A 23,337-nucleotide genomic window follows, 5' to 3' on the forward strand; every position below is an offset into this window, starting at 1 on the left:
GTACAGTTAGAGGTACTAGTACTTTACTGTAGTACAATTAGAGGTACTAGTACTTTACTGTAGTACAGTTAGAGGTACTAGTACTATACTGTAGTACAGTTAGAGGTACTAGTACTTTACTGTAGTACAGTTTGAGGTACTTGTACTTGACTGGAATACAGTTTGAAGTACTTGTACTTTACTGTAGTACAGTTTGAGTGTGGAAACAGCGGCACTGTCTTGTTGTGGATAAAGGTGGTAATGCAGCAGCGTTACCAAACTGGCCTCATTAGTATCCTCGTCTGTCACGTGGGGCCAGCCAATGAAATGTAAGCTCAGTATTATTATTATTCTTCTAGTTAAATCATCATTTGTCAATACATTAAAACAGCATCACACACACACACCACCAATGAACAGGTGCAAACAGCATTAATACTTATTGTAGGCCACATTTCCTCCAGTGAGTTTGGATTTGGGGGGGGGGGGGTCTTCAGTCTTGTAGTGTGACTGAATTGTCCTGTATCTGCTGCCAGAGGGAAGCAGTTGAAGTGGTGGTAGCCAGGATGTGTTGGGTCACTGATGATGTTTCAGGTCCTGCCAGCAGGCTTGGTAAATGTCCCAGACTGCAGGAAGCTGGGTCCCAGTGCTGTGCAGTCTGGATGAGTGTTTGCAGAGCCCTCTGGTCCACGCTGTGATGCCGTATGTGATGATACTCTCCACAGAGCTCCGGTAGAAGGTAACCAGCAGGTTCTGTGGCAGACCGGCTCTCCTCAGCTTCACAATGACAGTGGATGTATGTGAGGCCCAGGAGAGTCCTCAGTGATGTTTACCATCACACATTTAAAACTGGAGACTCTCCACTGCTTCACTGGGTTGGGATTGGTTCTCCTCTTCTTCCTCAAGTCCAGTTTGTCTTGTTGTGGTTCAGGATGAGATTATTGGAGGAACACCAGACGGTCAGGTTCTGTATGCTGACTCATGGTTGTTGGAGATCAGGCCCATGACTGTCTGAGAACTGTATGATGGTGTTTGTTGGACAGGCTGACAGTCATGGGTGAAGAGGGCAAACAGGACAGGGCTCAGGACACACTCCTGAGGAACACCAGTGTTCAGGATGAGAGTCAATCTGGGGTCGGTTGGTCAGGAAGTCCAGGATCCAGTTACAGATGGTTGTGTTCAGGCCCAGTCTGTGAAGTTTAGACAGTAGGATGTTGGGTATGATGCTGTTAAAGACATGTATGACTGTATGTTTGTCCTTCACATGTCTCCAGATCCATTCATCAGATCTTCTTTCTACCAGACAGTGTCACGTTCGGGACGGGTTCTGCTCTCTGTAGGTACTGACTTGGTTGGTTTTACATTTAGTTCAAAAATCTGCTGTTGCTTTTATTCTTTTGTTTGTTGTATGACTCCATTAAAGAGGTTAATGTATATTCAACATTTACAGAGTTTTCCATTTACTCTTAAAATGATAAACTGTTGTTTGAAGTTATCTTCAGTTTATTGAACTTATTCATCTTGTTCAGTTACGTCATATTTTTAAAGGCACAGTTTGTCAGACTGAGGATGAAGGCTTAATTCCCTCTATGTTTATCTCCTCTACTGTCTGACAGTTCATCAGTTTGATGTTTGTCTTTAATTTCAGAAAAATAGTTAACCAAGAAACAGCCAAGATTACTGTTTTAATGATTATTGATTATTTAACCTAACCTATTGAAATCTAACCCTAACCCTAACCTAACCCATACTTTTGTCCACATAGATTTGTTATAAATTCATATATATTCAGTCTGATGTTCAGATACAGGAAACAGCCGATACTGAAGGCAGCCAACAGGAAGTCATGTGGTGAGCAAACTGTGAAAAGTGTCATCTGCCCACCGAGTGTTTAAAACAGGAACCAAACCTCAGCAGCCTGTCCTTCACAGATAGATCATTTCCAAATGAATAACTGCAAATATTAAAGAAAACAATTATAATTTAAATCGCCAGTACAATTATTAGAAAGAAAATGTCATTACTTTATTTCACTGTCATACTGAAGTTACTAAATTATTATTTTTGAGATACAAATTCATCATTTAGATTTAATACATCATGAAATCACATTGTTAATAAAAACTAATGATAATTGTTTTGGGCTTAGTATCATAATGAATGAGTTAGTAAATGAAAACTAAATTTAGGGCTGTAACTAACATTCACTGTCATAATCAGTCCATTGTGTTTTAACAGTGATCAGAGTGATTTTTTACAGTGTGCAGCAGCTGTGGTGACTGACAGCAGCTTTAAAACAGTCAGTTAGTCAGTTAGTCATCATGATGACGGTCAGACGCTTCAACTCTCTGCTGCTGCTCGCTCTGCTCACAGGTATCTGCTCTTTATATTCACTTTACATCATCAACACTTTACACAGGAAATAATACAATAAGTCATAATGTTAATAAACTTTATTTAGACAGTTTTGCATGTTTCATTCACAAAGTGCAGCTCAGAATAATCAGCAAGTTCAAAAGAAAACAGACAATTGAAACAGTTCAAATATTAAGAGTCTCTTCAGGATGTGATGAAAACCAACATGATCTGTTTATCATCAGATCTTTAAGTGAAGATGCAGAATTTAGATTTGAGTTGCTGACTGGAAGGATCTGAAACACAAAGTTGAAGCTGTTTAAGTCATTAACAGACTCTGTTTGTCTTTCTGTCTTCAGTCAGTGGATCCAGCAGCAGGAAGGTTGTTGGTCGAGCAGGTGAGGACGTCACTCTGCCCTGTAAATATGACATCAAGTATAACGGACCAACAGCAGTCTGTTGGAATCAAGGATCACTATCAACTTTTGGCTGCTACAACCAGATCATCTACTCAGACGGATATAAAGTGACAACCAGAACTTCCAGCAGGTATCAGTTACTGGGACGACTGAAGGATGGAGATGTTTCTCTGACGATCCTGAACACCACAGAGGAAGATGCTGGACTGTACGGATGCAGAGTGCAGATATCTGGGCCGTTCAATGATAAAAAACATCACATCGATCTGACCATTGAGAAAGGTAAGAAATCATTAAAATGATCAGGTTGTTTCTGACAGAATATTTGTGTGAGATAAACTCATAAACGTAAACTTGAGGACTGACCATGACTTTAGACCCGTTACCATAGTTACAGTAAACTGATAACAGCTGCATGAGTCTCATGTTTTATCTGTAGGCTGATTTATGGAAAGTTGCTCAACACTCAACACTTTACTTTCATGTTGCACCTGATGAATTTCAGCTCCGTCGGCCTCGTCAACACCAAGAACAAGAACGACTGCACAGAGTCGACAGACAGAACAGACGATAAACACATCAGGTACGACTCCAACACACACTACGAGTAATTAGACTGCAAGGATTAAATTATTATTCAATCTGTCAGCTTTCTTGTACATTTGTAATGAAAGAGACTTTTAGGACATAAACTCAGAGCTCAACGCTTCAGAAGAAGTCTGACTGAAAATAAACTGGACCTCCAATGATTAATGATTTAATTGATTAGTTGGCAACTATTAAATTCAGTCTTATTTAAATTCTGAGTTCCTTCAGTAGTTTTGTTTAAACCCTTGCTGTTGTGTTTTAAGTATTTCTTATTACTGACGTTACTAACGTTGAATAATGTCTGTTAATGTGACTCTGATTTCTGTTTCATCTCCGTCGACCTCGTCAACACCAACCACAGAAACGACTGAACAGACGATAAACACATCAGGTACGACTCCAACACACACAGTGATTTACATATTAAACTGTATTTATTCTCATTAGACAGTAAGTCTGTAATTATTGTTCAATCTTTCAGTCAAAGTTATTTTCAGCTTTCTTTCTTGTTTCACTTCATGTTTGTCCATTCTACACTGGAAATATTAATTTCTATATATTAAATACTATATATATAATACTATATTTATGTACGTTGTGAATTTTAATGGTAAAAGACTTTTGTAAAGTTGATCAACACATTATACGGAGTTGTTTAATTGACTGGTTTCATTTCCTCGTCCTGCAGGTCAGGTGACCGCTACAGAGAGCCTCCCACTGTCCTCGAATAGCAGCATGGCCGAGGTACAGACTTCCTGTGAGAAATGACGCGATGAAACTGTGAAAACATTTCTGTGGTTTATTCACTTCTGTCACATATAAACTGTGAGTGGTGACAACTGCAGAGCATTTAGCTGCAACGTGATAAAGGAGACGAAACTGACAAAGAAATGTTAGATATGAACTAAAAATATAAAAGTAAAATAGTTTTCATAATATATGTGTGTGTGTGTGTGTGTGTGTGTGTGTGTGTGTGTGTGTGTGTATGTCGGTAACACACACACATCACCAGCCAATAACCTGCCTCTGTACAACATGAAGCTCCTGTCTAAGATGAACAGGTACATGGTCCAATACAGGAGCTGGGTAACACCAGGGGAGGCCAGCACCAGCTACTGATCCATAGAGCCATCACCCAACACTGCAGGACCAGGACCAGGACCATGACCAGGACTAGGCCCAGGACCAGGACCAGGACCAGATAGACCAACCTGACTCAGTGCCACACATGGATACTGGACTGCTTGGAGATGTAGAACATCAACAGGACACATAAAGAACTCAATGGGACTGTGGAGAACCGGTCTGGAGAACTCAGAGCCCATACCAAGCTGATCCACAGACCTGAACCCCCTCAGCTAGACCATCACAAAGAGGGGCTACTGATACCGGTTCCAAAGTGGAGCAACCATCACCTCCTCTACATGGATGACATCAAGCTGTATGTCAGGAATGAGCCAGACATGGACTCACTGATCCACATCACCAGGATCAACAGAAACCACATCAGACTAAAGTGTGGTGGGACCAAAGAGAGGGAAGAGGATCAGAACCGAGGGGGCTGAACTACCAGAAGGCAGCACTGCAGATGTCCAGGACAGCTACAAATACCTTGGGGCCCTGCAGGCTAATGGGAACCATGAAGAGGCCTCAAGGAAGTCCAGCACAGCCAGATACCTTCACAGGGTCAGACAGGTTCTGAAGAGTCGGCTGAATGAGAAGAACAAGGTCAAGCTCAGCACCCTGAGACTGTAGACTAAGCCCAGCACCCTGAGACTGTAGACTAAGCCCAGGACCCTGAGACTGTAGACTAAGCCCAGCACCCTGAGACTGTAGACTAAGCCCAGCACCCTGAGACTGTAGACTAAGTCCACTGAGGGAGGCCGAGGACTGGTGAACGTATCCAGGACCAAACCACCAAGATCCAAAGACAAGCTGCTATGTGAATACCTCAGGCAGCAGAAACCTGGTGATGCAGAGGAGGATGGCTTTTTGCCTTTAATGGACAGGTCAGTAGAGATAGACAGGAAATAGGAGGCAGAGAGGGGGGCAATGACACGTAGGACAGGACCGCTTGGCGCGGGATTCGAACCGGGGTCGCTGTAGGTCGCCTACAGCGAGGACTACAGCCTCAACACATGTGACGGGTGCTCCTCCCACTGAGCCAAACTCTGCCACCACACATGTATTTTTAAAGAACAACTACGAACATCGGAGTCAGGGAGAGGAAGGAGAGAAACACTGATTGATGACTACTGATGGTATTTTACCGTTGTTTAAACGGTTATTGTGGTAAACACACACGGAGGGTCTTCTGTAGGAATCCTTTCCATGTTGTGAGCCAATGATAATGACATTTATGATTCTGTCATTGAAGAAAACAAGAGCTTTATTTAGACATCAAATGTCCGCCTTGTTTAATTACACTCTGAGCCATCGGACCTCATGGTGACAACATGGCACCTATTGATAAGTTGTCCAAACTCTCTCTATATACAGCTCTGATCCAACAGCTTTAGGATGAACTAGAACAGAGATTATGATCCAGACCTTCTCATCCATCATCAGTGTCTGACTTCACAAACACTCTTCAGACACTCCAACATGTTGTAGAAAGCTTCCCAGAAGAGTGGAAGCTGTTATAGCTGCAGAGAGGAAACAGCTCCATATTAATACATGTAGATTTAGAATGACTGATGTCGGTTCATGAAAATGAGACTAACATCTATTAGAATAATGAATGTGAATTTTACCTTTGATGCCTAAAAAATTAATTTCTCACAATTAAAGTAAAATAGTATTTGTGTTTGTTTGTATGTTTTACAGCCACAGCAGGAGGCCGGCAGTGTTCCTGTGGTTCTGGTTTGCGTTCTGCTCGCGTTGGTTACAGTGGGCGTTGTCACACTTATTGGTAAGTTATTTTTAATAACCAACAGCCACAGAGAGGGAAGTTCAACACTGACTCTGCTGTGAGAAAATGTTCTTTAGTTCAAATCACAAGAGGAAGCTGTGGTCAGTCGGCCATGATGGAGGTCATGTGATCTGTTGCCAGGAAGGGTTTTGGTTTTTTCAGGTTTCAATAATGGACAAAAACAACTTAATAAGACAGATTGTTTCTACAGTGATCATGTTTTCAGTCTCTGAGAGCAGTTCTGTGTAAGGCAGACGCTACTGAGCATGTGCAGAAACTCTCCAGTTTAATCCAGTATATCAGTGTTTAACTTGATTCTTTATTCATGTTTTTATTCCTGATGTTTTTCTGTCTCTGCAGGGAGAAGATGGAACCAACATAAAATGTAAGTTTCATTTATGACTCATCTGATTGGCTAACTTCGACTTCTTCTATGTTTTAATACGTCAACTTTTTTTCATGGTTATGTTTCTCTGATGATAAATCATGACTCAGCAGAGACTTCATTAGTCAGCAGGGAGTCTCAGAGTCTCTGAGGCCTCATGAAGTCTCACCTGGAAACATCTGACACCTTCACATCATCACTGTGTTATCACCTTCATCACATTCACACGACTCAGTGAAGCTGTGAAGTGTTCAAACTGAAACTCAGCGATGACAAAAAGGCACAACCACAAACCACAACCTACCAGTTTTAACCTTATTGTTCGTTATCACACGTTTTTGTTTCTCACGATAATAACTGTTTAGATGCTTTACTTCCGTAAAAATACCAATACTACTCTGAGCTTGATGTAGTATGCAGTATTACAGTAAAAGTAGTGGTTTGGTCTCTGACTGATTATTAATTATTAATCGACTAATTGGAAACCAAACTTATCGTCTCTAGTTTTAAACAACCTGATTTGAAAGTTCCTGATAGTTCCTGATAGTTCCTGAGAGTTTTTTTCTTTCAGCAGAAACAGAAACTGATGGACGGACACTAAAACGTTGAGAGGAAACCTCTGAGGTTTCTCTGCTGACTGATAACGCTCACCTTAGTGGTTTTGTTTAAATGTCACAACCAGTAGTAATAGGACCACAGACACGAGCGAACACAAAGGAGGTAACTCAAAAGCAGGGTTTAATGACAAGGTGAGTGGGGCAGTGAGGGAGCAGTGGCTGGGTCTGGGGTAAGGGTTGCAGGGAAGGTCCAAGGTGGGAAGGCAGTGCACAGGGAGCGGGATCCAAGGGGGCAGAGGCAGGGCACCAGCAGGTGGGGTAGGCAAAACTGTAGAGCGGTTACAAAAGGAATAATCTTCACCAAGCAAAAGTCACAAGAACACACTGGTGGATTTGGCCAAGCGTTACCACATGAGTAGCAGAACTATCTGGCAGAGGGTGGAAGGAAGAACCGGGTCTTTATACTGCAGTTGATGAGTGATTAGAAACAGGTGTGCCAAACCTCCACCACTGGGGTTAAGTATCCTGCTCTACTTCCTGAGCCACAGCTGAAATGAACCCGTGTAGACAATCAGACTAATGTGGAGAGTGAGCTGGCAGGATATTACCATGTGTGGCTAATATTTAAACATTAAAACATCAAATAAATTAAACAGTAAACACAAATGAACAGTTTCGATATAAATCTGTAAATAATAGTTTCGAGCGAAATACTGACACCAAACAAAGAATAACTGAACAGATGATGAATCATGTGACTCTGTTTTGGGGATTATCCATTATACCGTTCTAGCTCTACTCGGCTCGACTCGGTTTTGGTACCAAGTCGTTTTCCCTTACTATAGTTCCTCCTCAACGTGAGCGGGGTCGTCATAGCAACGCTGCGTTAAACTGCCGTGACTTTGTTTTATAAGCGACACAAACACATAACCAATGGAGGACATGGAGGCGATGGTGTACCTGCTGCTGTATGTGTCTTTCTGTCTCACACAAAGCAAGAGAAGAGAAACCAATCTCTGTAACGCTGTTGTTGGGATTTAAAAATGGCGGCTTTGATTCTTGTGTGGGACGGCTCATGACTCTACCAGTGACTCTCTGACCAATCAGAGGCCGGCAGTCTGATGATGTCACATTTAGTATCGGCTCGGCTCGCTTGGAACCTCAGCAGGGCAGGTACTAAAAAAGCAGCAGGTACCAGATACTATCCCTGATGGAGACGCAGAGAAAACGAGTCAAGCTAGAACTGTGTAGTGGATCATTAAACAAAACAAAGTCCTGAATAATTGATGATGAATCATGTGTCCCTGGTTGTCTCTTAGCTCTCAGCAGCAGCAGGCCAGCAATTTCGTCTGGTTCACCTCTAATTCATCGGCTCTGGAGCTCCACCGTCAAGGTTCTGCAGTGGAGAACATCTACCAGATCGATGCTGGCTGCAGCAACAGTGGTTACGAAGTCGGTCCCTGAGGCCTGAAAGGACGACGAGCTGCAGATGAATAACACAAAGTAACACCAGGAATCAGCTGTGAGACGGACCTGAACCGTCACAAGAAATCAGACTCTGAAGCTTCAAGACTGCAGAGAAACCAACTACGAGTCCCAGAGGGCTTTGCTGCAAGAAACATCCAATCAGAGAGCTTCAGACGGCGTCCACGTCATGTGACGATGGAGGATGTTGATGACCTGCAGGCGTTCAGGTAATGAAGACGACTGCTTGTTTTTATATTTAGTTTAATATCACATCAAACTACTTTTTATGTGTTTGTGTGTTAATATTTAAAGAAAATGAGCTGCTGCTTTTTATTGTATCAGCTCAGCATTTAAATCTTTCTGTGTGTAATATTTGTTAAACATTAATGTATCAACTCTTTTATAAATCTGTAAATAATGAATAAAAGTTGAGAATGTGTTCTTATCTCTCATGTCTTCATGTTAACAGTGACCAGTTATTTTCTGCTATCAATATTAAAGCAGCTGCTGTTTGTCTCCATCTAGTGGCAGAAACACCACAACACAGCTCTGCTCATTTAAACATTTAAACAGCTCTGTGCTCCTCTTTTACACATCAAAACATAATCATTATAAACTTTATCTATGTAAAACTTTTCAATACAAATAAAAAACAGGACATATTAAATAAAGGTTGACAGAAAAAATAAGAAATAAAACAGAACAGTGATGATGAAGAGTAAGAACAAACACAGAATATTATAGAAATAAAATAACAATTTTGAGTGCCACGGGGCTGCTGCCGGGACGAGTACATGATTTATTTTTTCTTTATGAATGTACTTTATTCTTAATTATTTCTTCTTAACATCCCTGAAAATATTAAGTGAATGTTAATCATATTAAAGCATAAATAATATTTATTTAAACTTATTAATTAAAGTCTACTCCATTTTGTCCACAGACAGGAACATCACTGTTATGAAATTATTAAGTAAATCTTCAAATCATTTAGAGAGTAGATTTTATTATACTTTTTATTTTACATTACTTGGTTGTATGAAATTATATTATGTATGTTTTGTTCATCTTCTATTGATAAATGTTGAATCTTTTTATACAACACAAATCATATAACTACAATACAAAACAATAAAACTATTTATTTAGTCCTCAGTAAACATGAATGAATCCATTCAAATGAATTAGCTCAGTTAACTGGCAAAACAGACAGACAGGAATTAGCCAATCACAAAAACGTAGCTCAAGTTCTGCCCAGCGACTGCGGTTGCTAAGGGCAGCTAAGGCCCTGCGGTTGCTAAGGGCAGCTAAGGCCCTGCGGTTGCTAAGGGCAGCTAAGGCCCTACGGTTGCTACGGCGATTTGAGAATCTGCTTGGAAACAATTCTGAAGAATTTGGCTTCTGACAAGGTCCCGAACAATTACAAACTGTGAGAAAACCGTAACTCCTGTCCAAAAACCGAAAAAACCGTGAGAGACACCGTGAGAGACATTTTATTTTATTATTATTATTACTATTATTATTATTATTATTTTTTATATACTTTAAGTTGTTTGTTTTTATGGTGTGTCTGTCTGTCTTTTAATGTGAGGACTACGGGTGGAAATTAGCCTTGGGCTAAACCCGGTATATTTACAGGACGTCATTGCACTAACTGTACATTAATATACATTGTCCTCGGCAAATAAACGATAAATTTAAAAAAATAAAAAGAAGCCGGCATATTCTGACAGTGTTTATTTTATTGAGATATTCCTTAAAATGAGCGAGTAAGCTCAGTGTGAACACAGAGTGAGATTCTTTTGGAAAAGAATACGATTACATTAGGTTTAATGGGGAGCGAGACAGGTATTGCTGCCGGTCTCGGCCCCCCGTTTAAATTTTGTGCAGACCCCGCCTGTCAAAATAACATTTTATGAATCCCAACACCTATGTCTACATTTTGATAAAAGATTATTTGTCTCTTTTTTACGGTTTGGCCGTGAGCTCGAATTAAAAATAAAAATGAAGGTTATTTTTTACTGCTTCTCACACTCTAGCTAACTGCTGCTTCCACTCTAACTTTGACGAAAAAGTGATTTCCACTCCTCGTTTAACTGCTCATAGTTTGAAAAGTTTACATATTATGTAAAAACAGTTTGGTGTTTTGGAGAGAGCACAGGTTTTCCTCTGTTTTAAAGTTTGAATCACGTTTCTACGTGCAGGTATGAGAGAGCTAGGTGACTCCGAAAAAAGGTGACATTTTGTGGTTTAAAAAAAAAATTCCCATTCATTTTCAATGGAGATTTTTCCCGGTAATTTGGGAATAACTTTGGGAAAAATTGGAATTTCAATACCAAAAGTCATACAGTCTTTAACTGTTGGCTCAGATGTGGACAGTCTGATCCAGTCTGCTCACAGAACTGGAACCAGGACCAGCAGGGAGGAACTGGTTTGATGATCTAAGACCAGGATCAGGCTCACAGGATGTTAGAGGTCTAGTTTATATTCAGAGGTCCCAGTTAGAGATGTGCTGCTGAATCTAAACTTCCTGCTGTCTCAGGGAGCAGCAGAATTATTTCTGAGTCTTAATGTAGATAATTAATGTAATAAATGCTGTAAATAAATGTTAGTAATAAATAAATGATTTATTTCTACATGTCATGTGTTGCTGTAGTTCTGCTCTCTGACCAGCAGGTGGCGACACTGACTGCAGGATTACACTGTTGTAGAGCAGTTTGGTTTGTATTGATCAGTGATTTTAACACATTAACAGGGATGAAAAGTAACTAAGTACATTTACTCAACTACTGTAATGAAGTACAGTTTGAAGTACTAGTACTTTACTGTAGTACAGTTAGAGGTACTAGTACTTTACTGTAGTAAAGTTTGAGGTGGTGTTCCTCAGGACACACTCCTGAGGAACACCAGTGTTCAGGATGAGAGTCAATCTGGGGCCGGTTGGTCAGGAAGTCCAGGATCCAGTTACAGATGGTTGTGTTCAGGCCCAGTCTGTGAAGTTTAGACAGTAGGATGTTGGGTATGATGCTGTTAAAGACATGTATGACTGTATGTTTGTCCTTCACATGTCTCCAGATCCATTCATCAGATCTACTTCATACCTGGCAGGTATGCAGTGTGATGTGTGAAGTTGTTTGGATGAGCCTCATAAACAACCTCACTTCTTCTTTCTCTACCAGACACTGTCACTTTGTCATTGAAACCCACATTGTGGTCAGAGATTCGATCACATCTGTAGTGATAAGATCTACCACAGAGAATGAACTGAAACGGTTCAGAGAGAAGCTCCATCTCTGTTCCTCACATGAGGGAACTTAGGAAGTATGCAGGAAGTTATTCATTGACATTTATTTATTTTGACCTCAAAATGACATTAGCCTTTAGCACATTTCAGTTTCAGTTCTGCATCAAATAGTGAATTTGACTCTATGCAGAAAGTTATCTGTAGTTATTTTAAGCTTTGAATGAGTCGACTGGACTCTGCAGGTCTGTGGTGTCGGGGCCCATCGTGAAGCCTTTTCAAATCCCAGATGGCCCCACTGATAAACTGAAGTTATCTTCAGTTTATTGAACTCATTAATCTTGTTCAGTTACATCATATTCTTAAAGGCACAGTTTGTCAGACTGAGGATGAAGGTTTAATTCCCTCTATGTTTATCTCCTCTACTGTCTGACAGTTCATCAGTTTCATGTTTGTTTGTAATTTCAGACAAAATTTAACCAAGAAACAGCCAAGATTACTGTTTTACTGAGTATTGATCATTTACTTTTGTCCACATAGATTTGTTATAAATTCATATATATTCAGTCTGATGTTCAGATACAGGAAACAGCCGATACTGAAGGCAGCCAACAGGAAGTCATGTGGTGAGCGAACTGTAAAAAGTGTCATCTGTCCAACGACTGTTTAACACAGGAACCAAACCTCAGCAGCCTGGAGATGAATAACTGAGAATATTAAAGAAAGCTATTATAATTAAAATCTAAAGTACAATTATAAGAAAGAAAACTTCATTATTTTACTTAACTGTCATACTAAGGTTATTAAATTATCATTCTTTGAGATGCAAATTTATTATTTAGGTTTTATACATCATGAACTCACATTGTTAATAAAAACTACTGATAATTGTTTTGGGCTTAGTATCATAATGAATGAGTTAGTAAATGAAAACTAAATTTAGGGCTGTAACTAACATTCACTGTCATAATCAGTCCATTGTGTTTTAACAGTGATCAGAGTGATTTTTTACAGTGTGCAGCAGCTGTGGTGACTGACAGCAGCTTTCAAACAGTCAGTTAGTCAGTTAGTCATCATGATGACGGTCAGACGCTTCAACTCTCTGCTGCTGCTCGCTCTGCTCACAGGTATCTGCTCTTTACATTCACTTTACATCATCAACACTTTACACAGGAAATAATACAATAAGTCATAATGTTAATAAACTTTATTTAGACAGTTTTGCATGTTTCATTCACAAAGTGCAGCTCAGAATAATCAGCAAGTTCAAAAGAAAACAGACAATTGAAACAGTTCAAATATTAAGAGTCTCTTCAGGATGTGATGAAAACCAACATGATCTGTTTATCATCAGATCTTTAAGTGAAGACGCAGAACTTAGATTTGAGTTGCTGACTGGAAGGATCTGAAACACAAAGTTGAAGCTGTTTAAGTCATTAACAGACTCTGTTTGTCTTTCTGTCTTCAGTCAGTGGATCCAGCAGCACGAAGGTTGTTGGTCGAGCAGGTGAGGACGTCACTCTGCCCTGTAAATATAACATCAAGTATAACGGACCAACAGCAGTCTGTTGGGGTCGAGGATCAATACCATATTCAGGCTGCAACAACCAGATCATCTACTCAGATGGACATAAAGTGACAACCAGAGCTTCCAGCAGGTATCAGTTACTGGGACGACTGGAGGATGGAGATGTTTCTCTGACGATCCTGAAGACCACAGAGGAAGATGCTGGACGGTACGGATGCAGAGTGAAGATAGATGGGCCGTTCAATGATCAATCACATCACATCGATCTGACCATTGAGAAAGGTAAGAAATCATTAAAATGATCAGATTGTTTCTGACAGAATATTTGTGTGAGATAAACTCATAAACATAAACTTTAGACCCGTTACCATAGTTACAGTAAACTGATAACAGCTGCATGAGTCTCATGTTTTATCTACAGGCTGATTTATGGAAAGTTGCTCAACACTCAACACTTTACTTTCATGTTGCTCCTGATGAATTTCAGCTCCGTCGACCTCGTCAACACCAAGAACAAGAACGACTGCACAGAGTCGACAGACAGAACAGACGACAAACACATCAGGTACGACTCCAACACACACTACGAGTAATTAGACTGTAAGAATTCAATTATCATTCAATCTTTCAGCTTTCTTGTCCATTTGTAATGAAAGTGACTTTTAGGACATAAACTCAGAGCTCAACGCTTCAGAAGAAGTCTGACTGAAAATAAACTGGAGCTCCAATGATTAATGAGTTAATTGATTAGTTGGCAACTATTAAATTCAGGTTCAGTTCTATTGGACTGATGGTCTGATTTAAATTCTGAGTTCCTACAGTAGTTTTGTTTACAGACGATAAACACATCAGGTACGACTCCAACACACACAGTGATTTACATATTAAACTGAATTTATTCTCACTGTTGGTCAAAGTTACATTTATTCATTCATTAGACAGTAAGTCTATAATTATTGTTCAATCTTTCAGTCAAAGTTATTTTCAGCTTTCTTTCTTGTTTCACTTCATGTTTGTCCATTCTACACTGGAAATATTAATTCTATATTCATGTACATTGTGCATTTTAATGGCAAAATATTTGTATCCAGTAAAAGAAACTTGTTGGTAAATAAATCAGTAAAAGACTTTAACATTAGTAAAGTTGATCAACACATTATACGGAGTTGTTTAATATAATGTTCACAGAGCAAGTTTGACTGGTTTCATTTCCTCGTCCTGCAGGTCAGGTGACCGCTACAGAGAGCCTTCCACTGTCCTCGAATAGCAGCAAGGCTGAGGTAAAGACTTCCTGTTAGAAATGAAAAAACATTTCTGTGGTTTATTCACTTCTGTCACATATAAACTGTGAGTGGTGACAACTGCAGAGCATTTAGCTGCAACGTGATAAAGGAGACGAAACTAACAAAGAATTGTTAGATATGAACTGAAAATATAAAAGTAAAATAGTTGTCATTATATATGTGTATGTGTGTGTGTGTGTGTGTGTGTGTGTGTGTGTGTGTGTGTGTGTGTGTGTGTGTGTGTGTGTGTGTGTGTGACCGACACACTCACACATCAACAGCCAATAACCTGCCTCTGTACAACATGAAGCTCCTGTGTAAGATGAACAGGTACATGGTCCAATACAGGAGCTGGGTAACACCAGGGGAGGCCAGCACCAGCTACTGATCCATAGAGCAGTCACCCAAGACTGCAGGATCAGGACCAGGACCAGTACCAGGACCAGGACTAGGACCAGGACCAGATAGACCAACCTGACTAAGTGCCACACATTGATACTGGACTGTTTGGAAATATAGAACATCAACAGGACACTAAGAGCCTTCATCAAGAACTCAATGGGACTGTGGAGAACCGGTATGGAGAACTCAGAGCCCATACCAAGCTGATCCACAACAGACCTGAACCCCCTCAGCCAGACCATCACAAAGAGGGGCTACGGATACCGGTTCCAAAGTGGAGCCTCGAGGGGGCTGAACTACCAGAAGGCAGCACTGAAGAAGTTCAGGATAGCTACAAATACCTTGGGGCCCTGCAGGCTAATGGGAACCATGAAGAGGCCTCAAGGAAGTCTAGCACAACCAGATACCTTCACAGGGTCAGACAGGTCCTGAAGAGTCTGTTGAATGGGAAGAACAAGGTCTGAGCCATCAACATGTTCACCCTGCCGGTCCTCAGATACCCAGCTGGTATAATATGCTTGCCAAAGGAGGAGATAGGGTCCATCAATCAATCTTTATTTATAAAGCACCAAATCACAACAGAGTCATGTGAAGGCTCTTTCCACATAGAGCAGGTCTAAACCCAACTCTTCAGGTTTCATTTAAAGAGACCCAACATTCCCACATGAGCAGCACTTGGTGACAGTGGAGAGAAAAAACTCCCTTTAACAGGAAGAACCCTCAGAACCAGACTCAGAGTGGGAGAACATCCTTTAACAGGAAGAACCCTCAGAACCAGACTCAGAGTGGGAGAACATCCTTTAACAGGAAGAACCCTCAGAACCAGACTCAGAGTGGGAGAACATCTGCCTGGACCGGTTGGAGGAGAGAGGAGAGAGAGGAGAGAGGAAGGAGAGGAGAGAGGAGAGAGGAGAGAGAGGAAGGAGAGGAGAGAGAGGAACGACAGGAGAGAACTGGACTTTGGTTCATCCTAAGCCCAGGACCCTGAGACTGTAGACTAAGCCCAGCACCCTGAGACTGTAGACTAAGTCCACTGAGGGAGGCCGAGGACTGGTGAACGTGTCCAGGACCAAAGCACCAAGATCCAAAGACGAGCTGCAAAGTGAATATCTCAGGCAGCAGAAACCTGGTGATGCAGAGGAGGAGGATGAACCATATTTGTATCTGCACATACACACATGTATTTTTAAAGAACAACTGCGAACACTGGAGTTCAGGGAGAGGAAGGAGAGAAACACTGATTGATGACTACTGATGGTATTTTACTGTTATTTAAACAGTTATTGTGGTAAACACGCACGGAGGGTCTTCTGTAGGAATCCTTTCCATGTTATGAGCCAATGATAATGACATTTATGATTCTGTAACTGAAGAAAACAAGAGCTTTATTTAGACATCGAACGTCCGCCTTGTTTAATTACACTCTGAGCCATCGGCCCTCATGGTGACAACATGGCGCCTATTGATAAGTTGTCTGAACTCTATATACAGCTCTGATCCAACAGCTTTAGGATGAACTAGAACAGAGATTATGATCCAGACCTTCTCATCCATCATCAGTGTCTGACTTCACAAACACTCTTCAGACACTCCAACATGTTGTAGAAAGCTTCCCAGAAGAGTGGAAGCTGTTATAGCTGCAGAGAGGAAACAGCTCCATATTAATACCTGTAGATTTAGAATGACTGATGTCGGTTCATGAAAATGAGACTAACATCTATTAGAATAATGAATGTGAATTTTACCTTTGATGCCTAAAATATTAATTTCTCACAATTAAAGTAAAATAGTATTTGTGTTTGATTGTATGTTTTACAGCCACGGCAGAAAGACCAGGAGGCCAGCAGCGCTCCTGTGGTTCTGGTTTGCGTTCTGCTCGCATTGGTTACAGTGGGCATTGTCGCATTTATTGGTAAGTTTTATTTTTAACAACCACAGACACAGAGAGGGAAGTTCAACACTGATTCTGCTGTGGGAAAATGTTTTTTTAGTTTAAATCACAAAGGGAAGCTGTGGTCAGTCGGCCATGATGGAGGTCATGTGATCTGTTGCCAGGAAGGGTTTTGTTTTATCAGGTTTCAATAATGGACAAAAACAACTTAATAAGACAGATTGTTTCTACAGTGATCATGTTTTCAGTCTCTGAGAGTAGTTCTGTGTAAGGCAGACGCTACTGAGCATGTGCAGAAACTCTCCAGTTTAATCCAGCATATCAGTGTTTAACTTGATTCTTTATTCATGTTTTTATTCCCAATGTTTTTCTGTCTCTGCAGGGAGAAGATGGAACCAACATAAAATGTAAGTTTCATTTATGACTCATCTGATTGGCTAACTTCGACTTCTTCTATGTTTTAATACGTCAACTTTTTTCATCGTAATGTTTCTCTGATGATAAATCATGACTCAGCAGAGACTTCATTAGTCAGCAGGGAGTCTCAGAGTCTCTGAGGCCTCATGAAGTCTCACCTGGAAACATCTGACACCTTCACATCATCACTGTGTTATCACCTTCATCACATTCACACGACTCAGTGAAGCTGCGAAGTGTTCAAACTGAAACTCAGCGATGACAAAAAGGCACAACCACAAACCACAACCTACCAGTTTTAACCTTATTGTTTGGTATCACACGTTTTTGTTTCTCACGATAATAACTGTTTAGATGCTTTACTTCAGTAAAAATACCAATACTACTCTGAGCTTGATGTAACATGCAGTATTACAGTAAAAGTACTGCAGTATTATAGTGATGTAGTATGCAGTATTACAGTAAAAGTACTGCAGTATTATAGTGGTGTAGTATGCAGTATTACAGTAAAAGTACTGCAGTATTATAGTGATGTAGTATGCAGTATTACAGTAAAAGTACTGCAGTATTATAGTGATGTAGTATGCAGTATTACAGTAAAAGTACTGCAGTATTATAGTGATGTAGTATGTAGTATTACAGTAAAAGTACTGCAGTATTATAGTGATGTAGTATGCAGTATTACAGTAAAAGTACTGCAGTATTATAGTGATGTAGTATGCAGTATTACAGTAAAAGTAGTGGTTTGGTCTCTCACTGATTATTAATTATTAATCGACTAATTGGAAACCAAACTTATCGTCTCTAGTTTTAAACAACCTGATTTGAAAGTTCCTGATAAATTGAGCATGTTGAAGCTGGAGAGTTTTTTTCTTTCAGCAGAAACAGAAACTGATGGACGGAGACTAAAACGTTGAGCGGAAACCTCTGAGGTTTCTCTGCTGACTGATAACACTCACTGAGCGCGCTCACCATGTTCGGACTCGTCCTGCAGCTGACGTGACACACACGTCTTTTTAATGTCACATGGTAAATGTTAAATGCAGAAGTGAGGGGAGCTCAGGGTGTGTTAGTGTGACCTCAAACCACAGTGTGTTCATAACCAACCAGCATAAAGCAACAAGACCAGTAAGTGACAGAAAAACTCATGAATACAACAGCACAGGATGTTTGTATCCTTCCAGTGATTCATGGATCATTACAGGAAATACTGACACCAAACAAAGAAGAACTGAACAGGTGATGAATCATGTGACTCTGTTTGTGTCTCAGCCCTCAGCAGCAGCAGCAGCAGCAGCATCAGCAGCATCAGCAGCAGCATCAGCAGGAGGAGCCAGAGCAGATGTACAGTCCGATCCAGTACAGCTCTGACCCGCCAGCTGTGGAGCTCCAAAACCAAGATCCTGCAATAGAGAGCATCTACCAGAGCGATGCCGATGGCAACGGTGATGCCATCTACGAGAACCACAGCGCCGGCAATGCTGGCGGTGACAGCGACTGTGTGTACGAGATCTGTCCCTGAGGCCTGAGAGGACGATGCAAAATAACACAAAGTGACAGCAGGAGTCAGCTGTGAGACGGACCTGAACCGTCACAACAAACCAGACTCTGAAGCTTCAAGACTGCAGAGAAACCAACTACGAGTCCCAGAGGGCTTTGCTGCAAGACACATCCAATCAGAGAGCTTCAGATGGTTAATTAATTAATGTATCAACTCTTTTATAAATCTGTAAATAATGAATAAAAGTTGAGAATGTGTTCTTATCTCTCATGTCTTCATGTTAACAGTGACCAGTTATTTTCTGCTATCAATATTAAAGCAGCTGCTGTTTGTCTCCATCTAGTGGCAGAAACACCACAACACAGCTCTGCTCATTTAAACATTTAAACAGCTCTGTGCTCCTCTTCTACACATCAAAACATAATCATTATAAACTTTATCTATGTAGAACTTTTCAATATAAATGAAACTATATGTACACCAGAAACTATTTAGAGTTGATACATTAATGTTTAACAAATATTACACACAGAAAGATTTAAATGCTGAGCTGATACAATAAAAAGCAGCAGCTCATTTTCTTTAAATATTAACACAAACACATAAAAAGTAGTTTGATGTGATATTAAATTAAACCCAATGTTAGTAATAAATAAATGATTTATTTCTACATGTCATGTGTTGCTGTAGTTCTGCTCTCTGACCAGCAGGTGGCGACACTGACTGCAGGATTACACTGTTGTAGAGCAGTTTGGTTTGTATTGATCAGTGATTTTAACACATTAACAGGGATGAAAAGTAACTAAGTACATTTACTCAAGTACTTTACTGTAGTACAGTTTGAGGTACTAGTACTTTCTACTCCACTACATTTATTTAACAGCTTTAGTTACTTTTCAGATGCCCTGTGAACTTTATGATGGTGTTTGTTGGACAGGCTGACAGTCATGGGTGAAGAGGGCAAACAGGACAGGGCTCAGGACACACTCCTGAGGAACACCAGTGTTCAGGATGAGAGTCAATCTGGGGCCGGTTGGTCAGGAAGTCCAGGATCCAGTTACAGATGGTTGTGTTCAGGCCCAGTCTGTGAAGTTTAGACAGTAGGATGTTGGGTATGATGCTGTTAAAGACATGTATGACTGTATGTTTGTCCTTCACATGTCTCCAGATCCATTCATCAGATCTACTTCATACCTGGCAGGTATGCAGTGTGATGTGTGAAGTTGTTTGGATGAGCCTCATAAACAACCTCACTTCTTCTTTCTCTACCAGACAGTGTCACTTTGTCATTGAAACCCACATTGTGGTCAGAGATTAGATCACATCTGTAGTGATAAGATCTACCACAGAGAATGAACTGAAAAGGTTCAGAGAGAAGCTCCATCTCTGTTCCTCACATGAAGGAACTTAGGAAGTGTGCAGGAAGTTATTCAATGATATTTATTTATTTTAACCTCAAAATGACATTAGCCTTTAGCACATTTCAGTTTCAGTTCTGCATCAAATAGTGAATTTGACTCTATGCAGAAAGTTATCTGTAGTTATTTTAAGCTTTGAATGAGTTGACTGGACTCTGCAGGTCTGTGGTGTCAGGGCCCATCGTGAAGCCTTTTCAAATCCCAGATGGCCCCACTGATAAACTGTTGTTTGAAGTTATCTTCAGTTAAACTCATTAATCTTGTTCAGTTATGTCACATTTTTAAAGGTTTAACTCCCTCAATGTTTATCTCCTCTACTGTCTGACAGTTAATCAGTTTGATGTTTGTTATCAAGCAGGAACTTAAAGAGAGGACTCCGATGCAGAACTCAGGAAGAAGCTGACAAGGCTTTATTCTCAAAAAAAGAATCAACAAAAAGCGCCTCAATCGAGGGAAAAGCAGGAAAAAGGTGAACTAAACTAAGGAACTCTGATAACCTAAATAGCAAAAAGTCAAACAAAAAAAATCACTCTTTCAAAGAATTAACTACAACAAATAACCTAAACTATGAACAACTATGACTATGAACAATGACAAACTATGACAAGACGCTTGTACTCAGGTCGACAGACAAGACATACTCGCACAGGACAAAGGGAGACGCAGACTATAAGCACACATGGAGGGAAATGGGGAACAGGTGGACACAATCAGGAATCAGGGAAGACAATCAGACCGATGACACATGAGGAAGGGCAAGGCACCTGAAACGAGAGGAGAGTTAATTCCAAAATAAAACAGGAAGTCACAAAATAAACATGGAGACAGGACAAAAACTCAACTTGACATTACCGGTGTGACATTTGTTTGTAATTTCAGAAAAATAAATAACCAAAAAACAGCCAAGATTACTGTTTTAATGATTATTGATTATTTACTTTGTCCACATATATTTCTTATACATTCAGTCTATCAGCCAGTAAAATTACAGGTTAGAGATATTTTTATCAGTGTGGAGTTCAGCTGTCTTCCTCCAGACTTTGAAGAAGTGAAAGTCAGTCTGCAGATACAGGAAACAGCCGATACTGAAGGCAGCCAACAGGAAGTCATATGTTGATAAGATAAGATAAATAACTGCAAATATTAAAGAAAACAGTCAGTTAGTCAGTTAGTCATCATGATGACGGTCAGACGCTTCAACTCTCTGCTGCTGCTCGCTCTGCTCACAGGTATCTGCTCTTTATATTCACTTTACATCATCAACACTTTACACAGGAAAAAAATATCACACATCAGTTTTCAAACACAATTACTCATCTTTTGTCAGTATAATATGAAATCTGATTATGTATTCTCAGATACAACAACCACACTTTATTTCATGAAAAATGATCTTTACTTAAACCTTTGTAACATCCTTTTTCAACCAAATGACATCATTATTATTATATGCTGAACAGTTTTCGGTTTCTTTCTAAACTGTAAAATAAAGGTTTACCTACAAAGTTAACCACAAAGTAGTGGTTAGTTTTAACCAAAACCAAACCAACCATATCTAAACCATAGCGCTCATATAGCAACTATTTCTGTATGACTTTCATACCTAATACAAATATACCAAGCCAATGCAGTGGCCGTCAGATACTTTTAATCTGTTGAAGGTTTTTCATTTAACAATGCTGGATTGAACCCTTCATTATGTATAATATTATGTTATAGACAATAAATTGCCAATTATTGCATTTGTAAAGGATCATTTTTTAACCTGACCAATAACATAATAACTATCGTACATTATTGATTACTACAGATCTGAAACACAAAGATGAAGCTGTTTAAGTCATTACCAGACTCTGTTTGTCTTTCTGTCTTCAGTCAGTGGATCCAGCAGCATGAAGGTTGTTGGTCGAGTAGGTGAGGACGTCACTGTGCCCTGTATGTACGACGCCAAGAATGACGGCGTGTCGCCAGCTTGTTGGGGTCGAGGACCAGTACCAAACTGGGGCTGCTGCAACCAGATCCTCGCTACAGATGGACATAGAGTGGTAGAAACAACCAGAGTTTCCAGCAGGTATCAGTTACTGGGACGACTGGAGGATGGAGACTTTTCTCTGACGATCCTGAACATCACAGAGGAAGATGCTGCGTGGTACGGATGCAGGATGGTGATATATGGCCCGTTCGCTCGCCCGAACCACAACATCTATCTGGCCGTTGAGAAAAGTAAGAAATCATAAAAAGTCATCAGGTTGTTTTTTCTGAAGCTCGAGGACTGTCCATGACTTGAGACCATTTAGCATAGTTACCATGGCTACCATACTTACCATACGTAGTTATCATATATATATATCATAATGTAATTGACATTGCAGATCTTACTGACTTTAACATGTGTAAATTGATTGAATATGTGTTTCACTACATGTTTGTCCATCCAACACTTTTTTTGTTTTTTTTGTATTGTACATTAATTTAGATAAACAGAGCATGTTTGACTGTGTTACTCTTCACATCCTCTTCATCTTCATCATTAACCTTTAAACCAGAATCTCTGAAATAAAATCCTGACCATGTTTTTTCCTTCTTGAGCCTTGTGATGACATCATGCTGCTGCTGACACATCTGCTTTCATTTCCTCGTTCTGCAGGTCAGGTGACCGCTACACAGAGCGTCCCAGCTTCCTCGGACAGCAACGACCCCGAGGTGAGAGAGACAAAGATTTCCTGTGTGAAAGGACGAGATGAAACTGTGAAAAGATTTCTGTCTTTTATACTGATGTTTTAGAGATGCCACTCTGCTCGTTTTACAGATTCCTGAAACCCACAGAGCTGCATCTGAAGAGACCACCAGAGACTGAGACTACTGTACACACACACACACACACACACACACACACACACACACACATCAGAATACCTGCAGCTGTAATTGTCCTTGTTTGTTTTATTTCATATTTTACTCTTTTATATCATTTTTAAACAGCAGCTGGTTTGAA

The 23,337-nt window shown here is 40.2% G+C and overlaps 1 protein-coding gene and 2 long non-coding RNA genes across 3 annotated transcripts; all 3 read left to right on the forward strand.

The window, feature by feature from the left end:
* The first annotated feature begins 2,292 nt into the window (after nucleotides 1–2,292).
* Nucleotides 2,293–23,199, forward strand: LOC128371698 (hepatitis A virus cellular receptor 1 homolog). The gene is made up of 5 exons (XM_053332077.1): nucleotides 2,293–2,352; nucleotides 2,694–3,035; nucleotides 13,918–13,995; nucleotides 22,990–23,045; nucleotides 23,152–23,199. The coding sequence occupies exons 1-5, from the start codon at nucleotides 2,301–2,303 to the stop codon at nucleotides 23,197–23,199; spliced, it is 576 nt and encodes a 191-aa protein (XP_053188052.1). The 5' UTR covers nucleotides 2,293–2,300.
* Nucleotides 6,201–8,696, forward strand: LOC128371865 (uncharacterized). The gene is made up of 3 exons (XR_008322824.1): nucleotides 6,201–6,252; nucleotides 6,613–6,637; nucleotides 8,514–8,696. It is a non-coding gene; the product is annotated as an uncharacterized LOC128371865 (long non-coding RNA).
* On the forward strand, nucleotides 14,263–17,028 carry LOC128371869 (uncharacterized). The gene is made up of 3 exons (XR_008322827.1): nucleotides 14,263–14,282; nucleotides 14,655–14,710; nucleotides 16,934–17,028. It is a non-coding gene; the product is annotated as an uncharacterized LOC128371869 (long non-coding RNA).
* Nucleotides 23,200–23,337: the final 138 nt, after the last annotated feature.

Source organism: Scomber japonicus, chromosome 13 (genome assembly GCF_027409825.1).
Source record: "Scomber japonicus isolate fScoJap1 chromosome 13, fScoJap1.pri, whole genome shotgun sequence".
Taxonomy (NCBI): domain Eukaryota; kingdom Metazoa; phylum Chordata; class Actinopteri; order Scombriformes; family Scombridae; genus Scomber; species Scomber japonicus.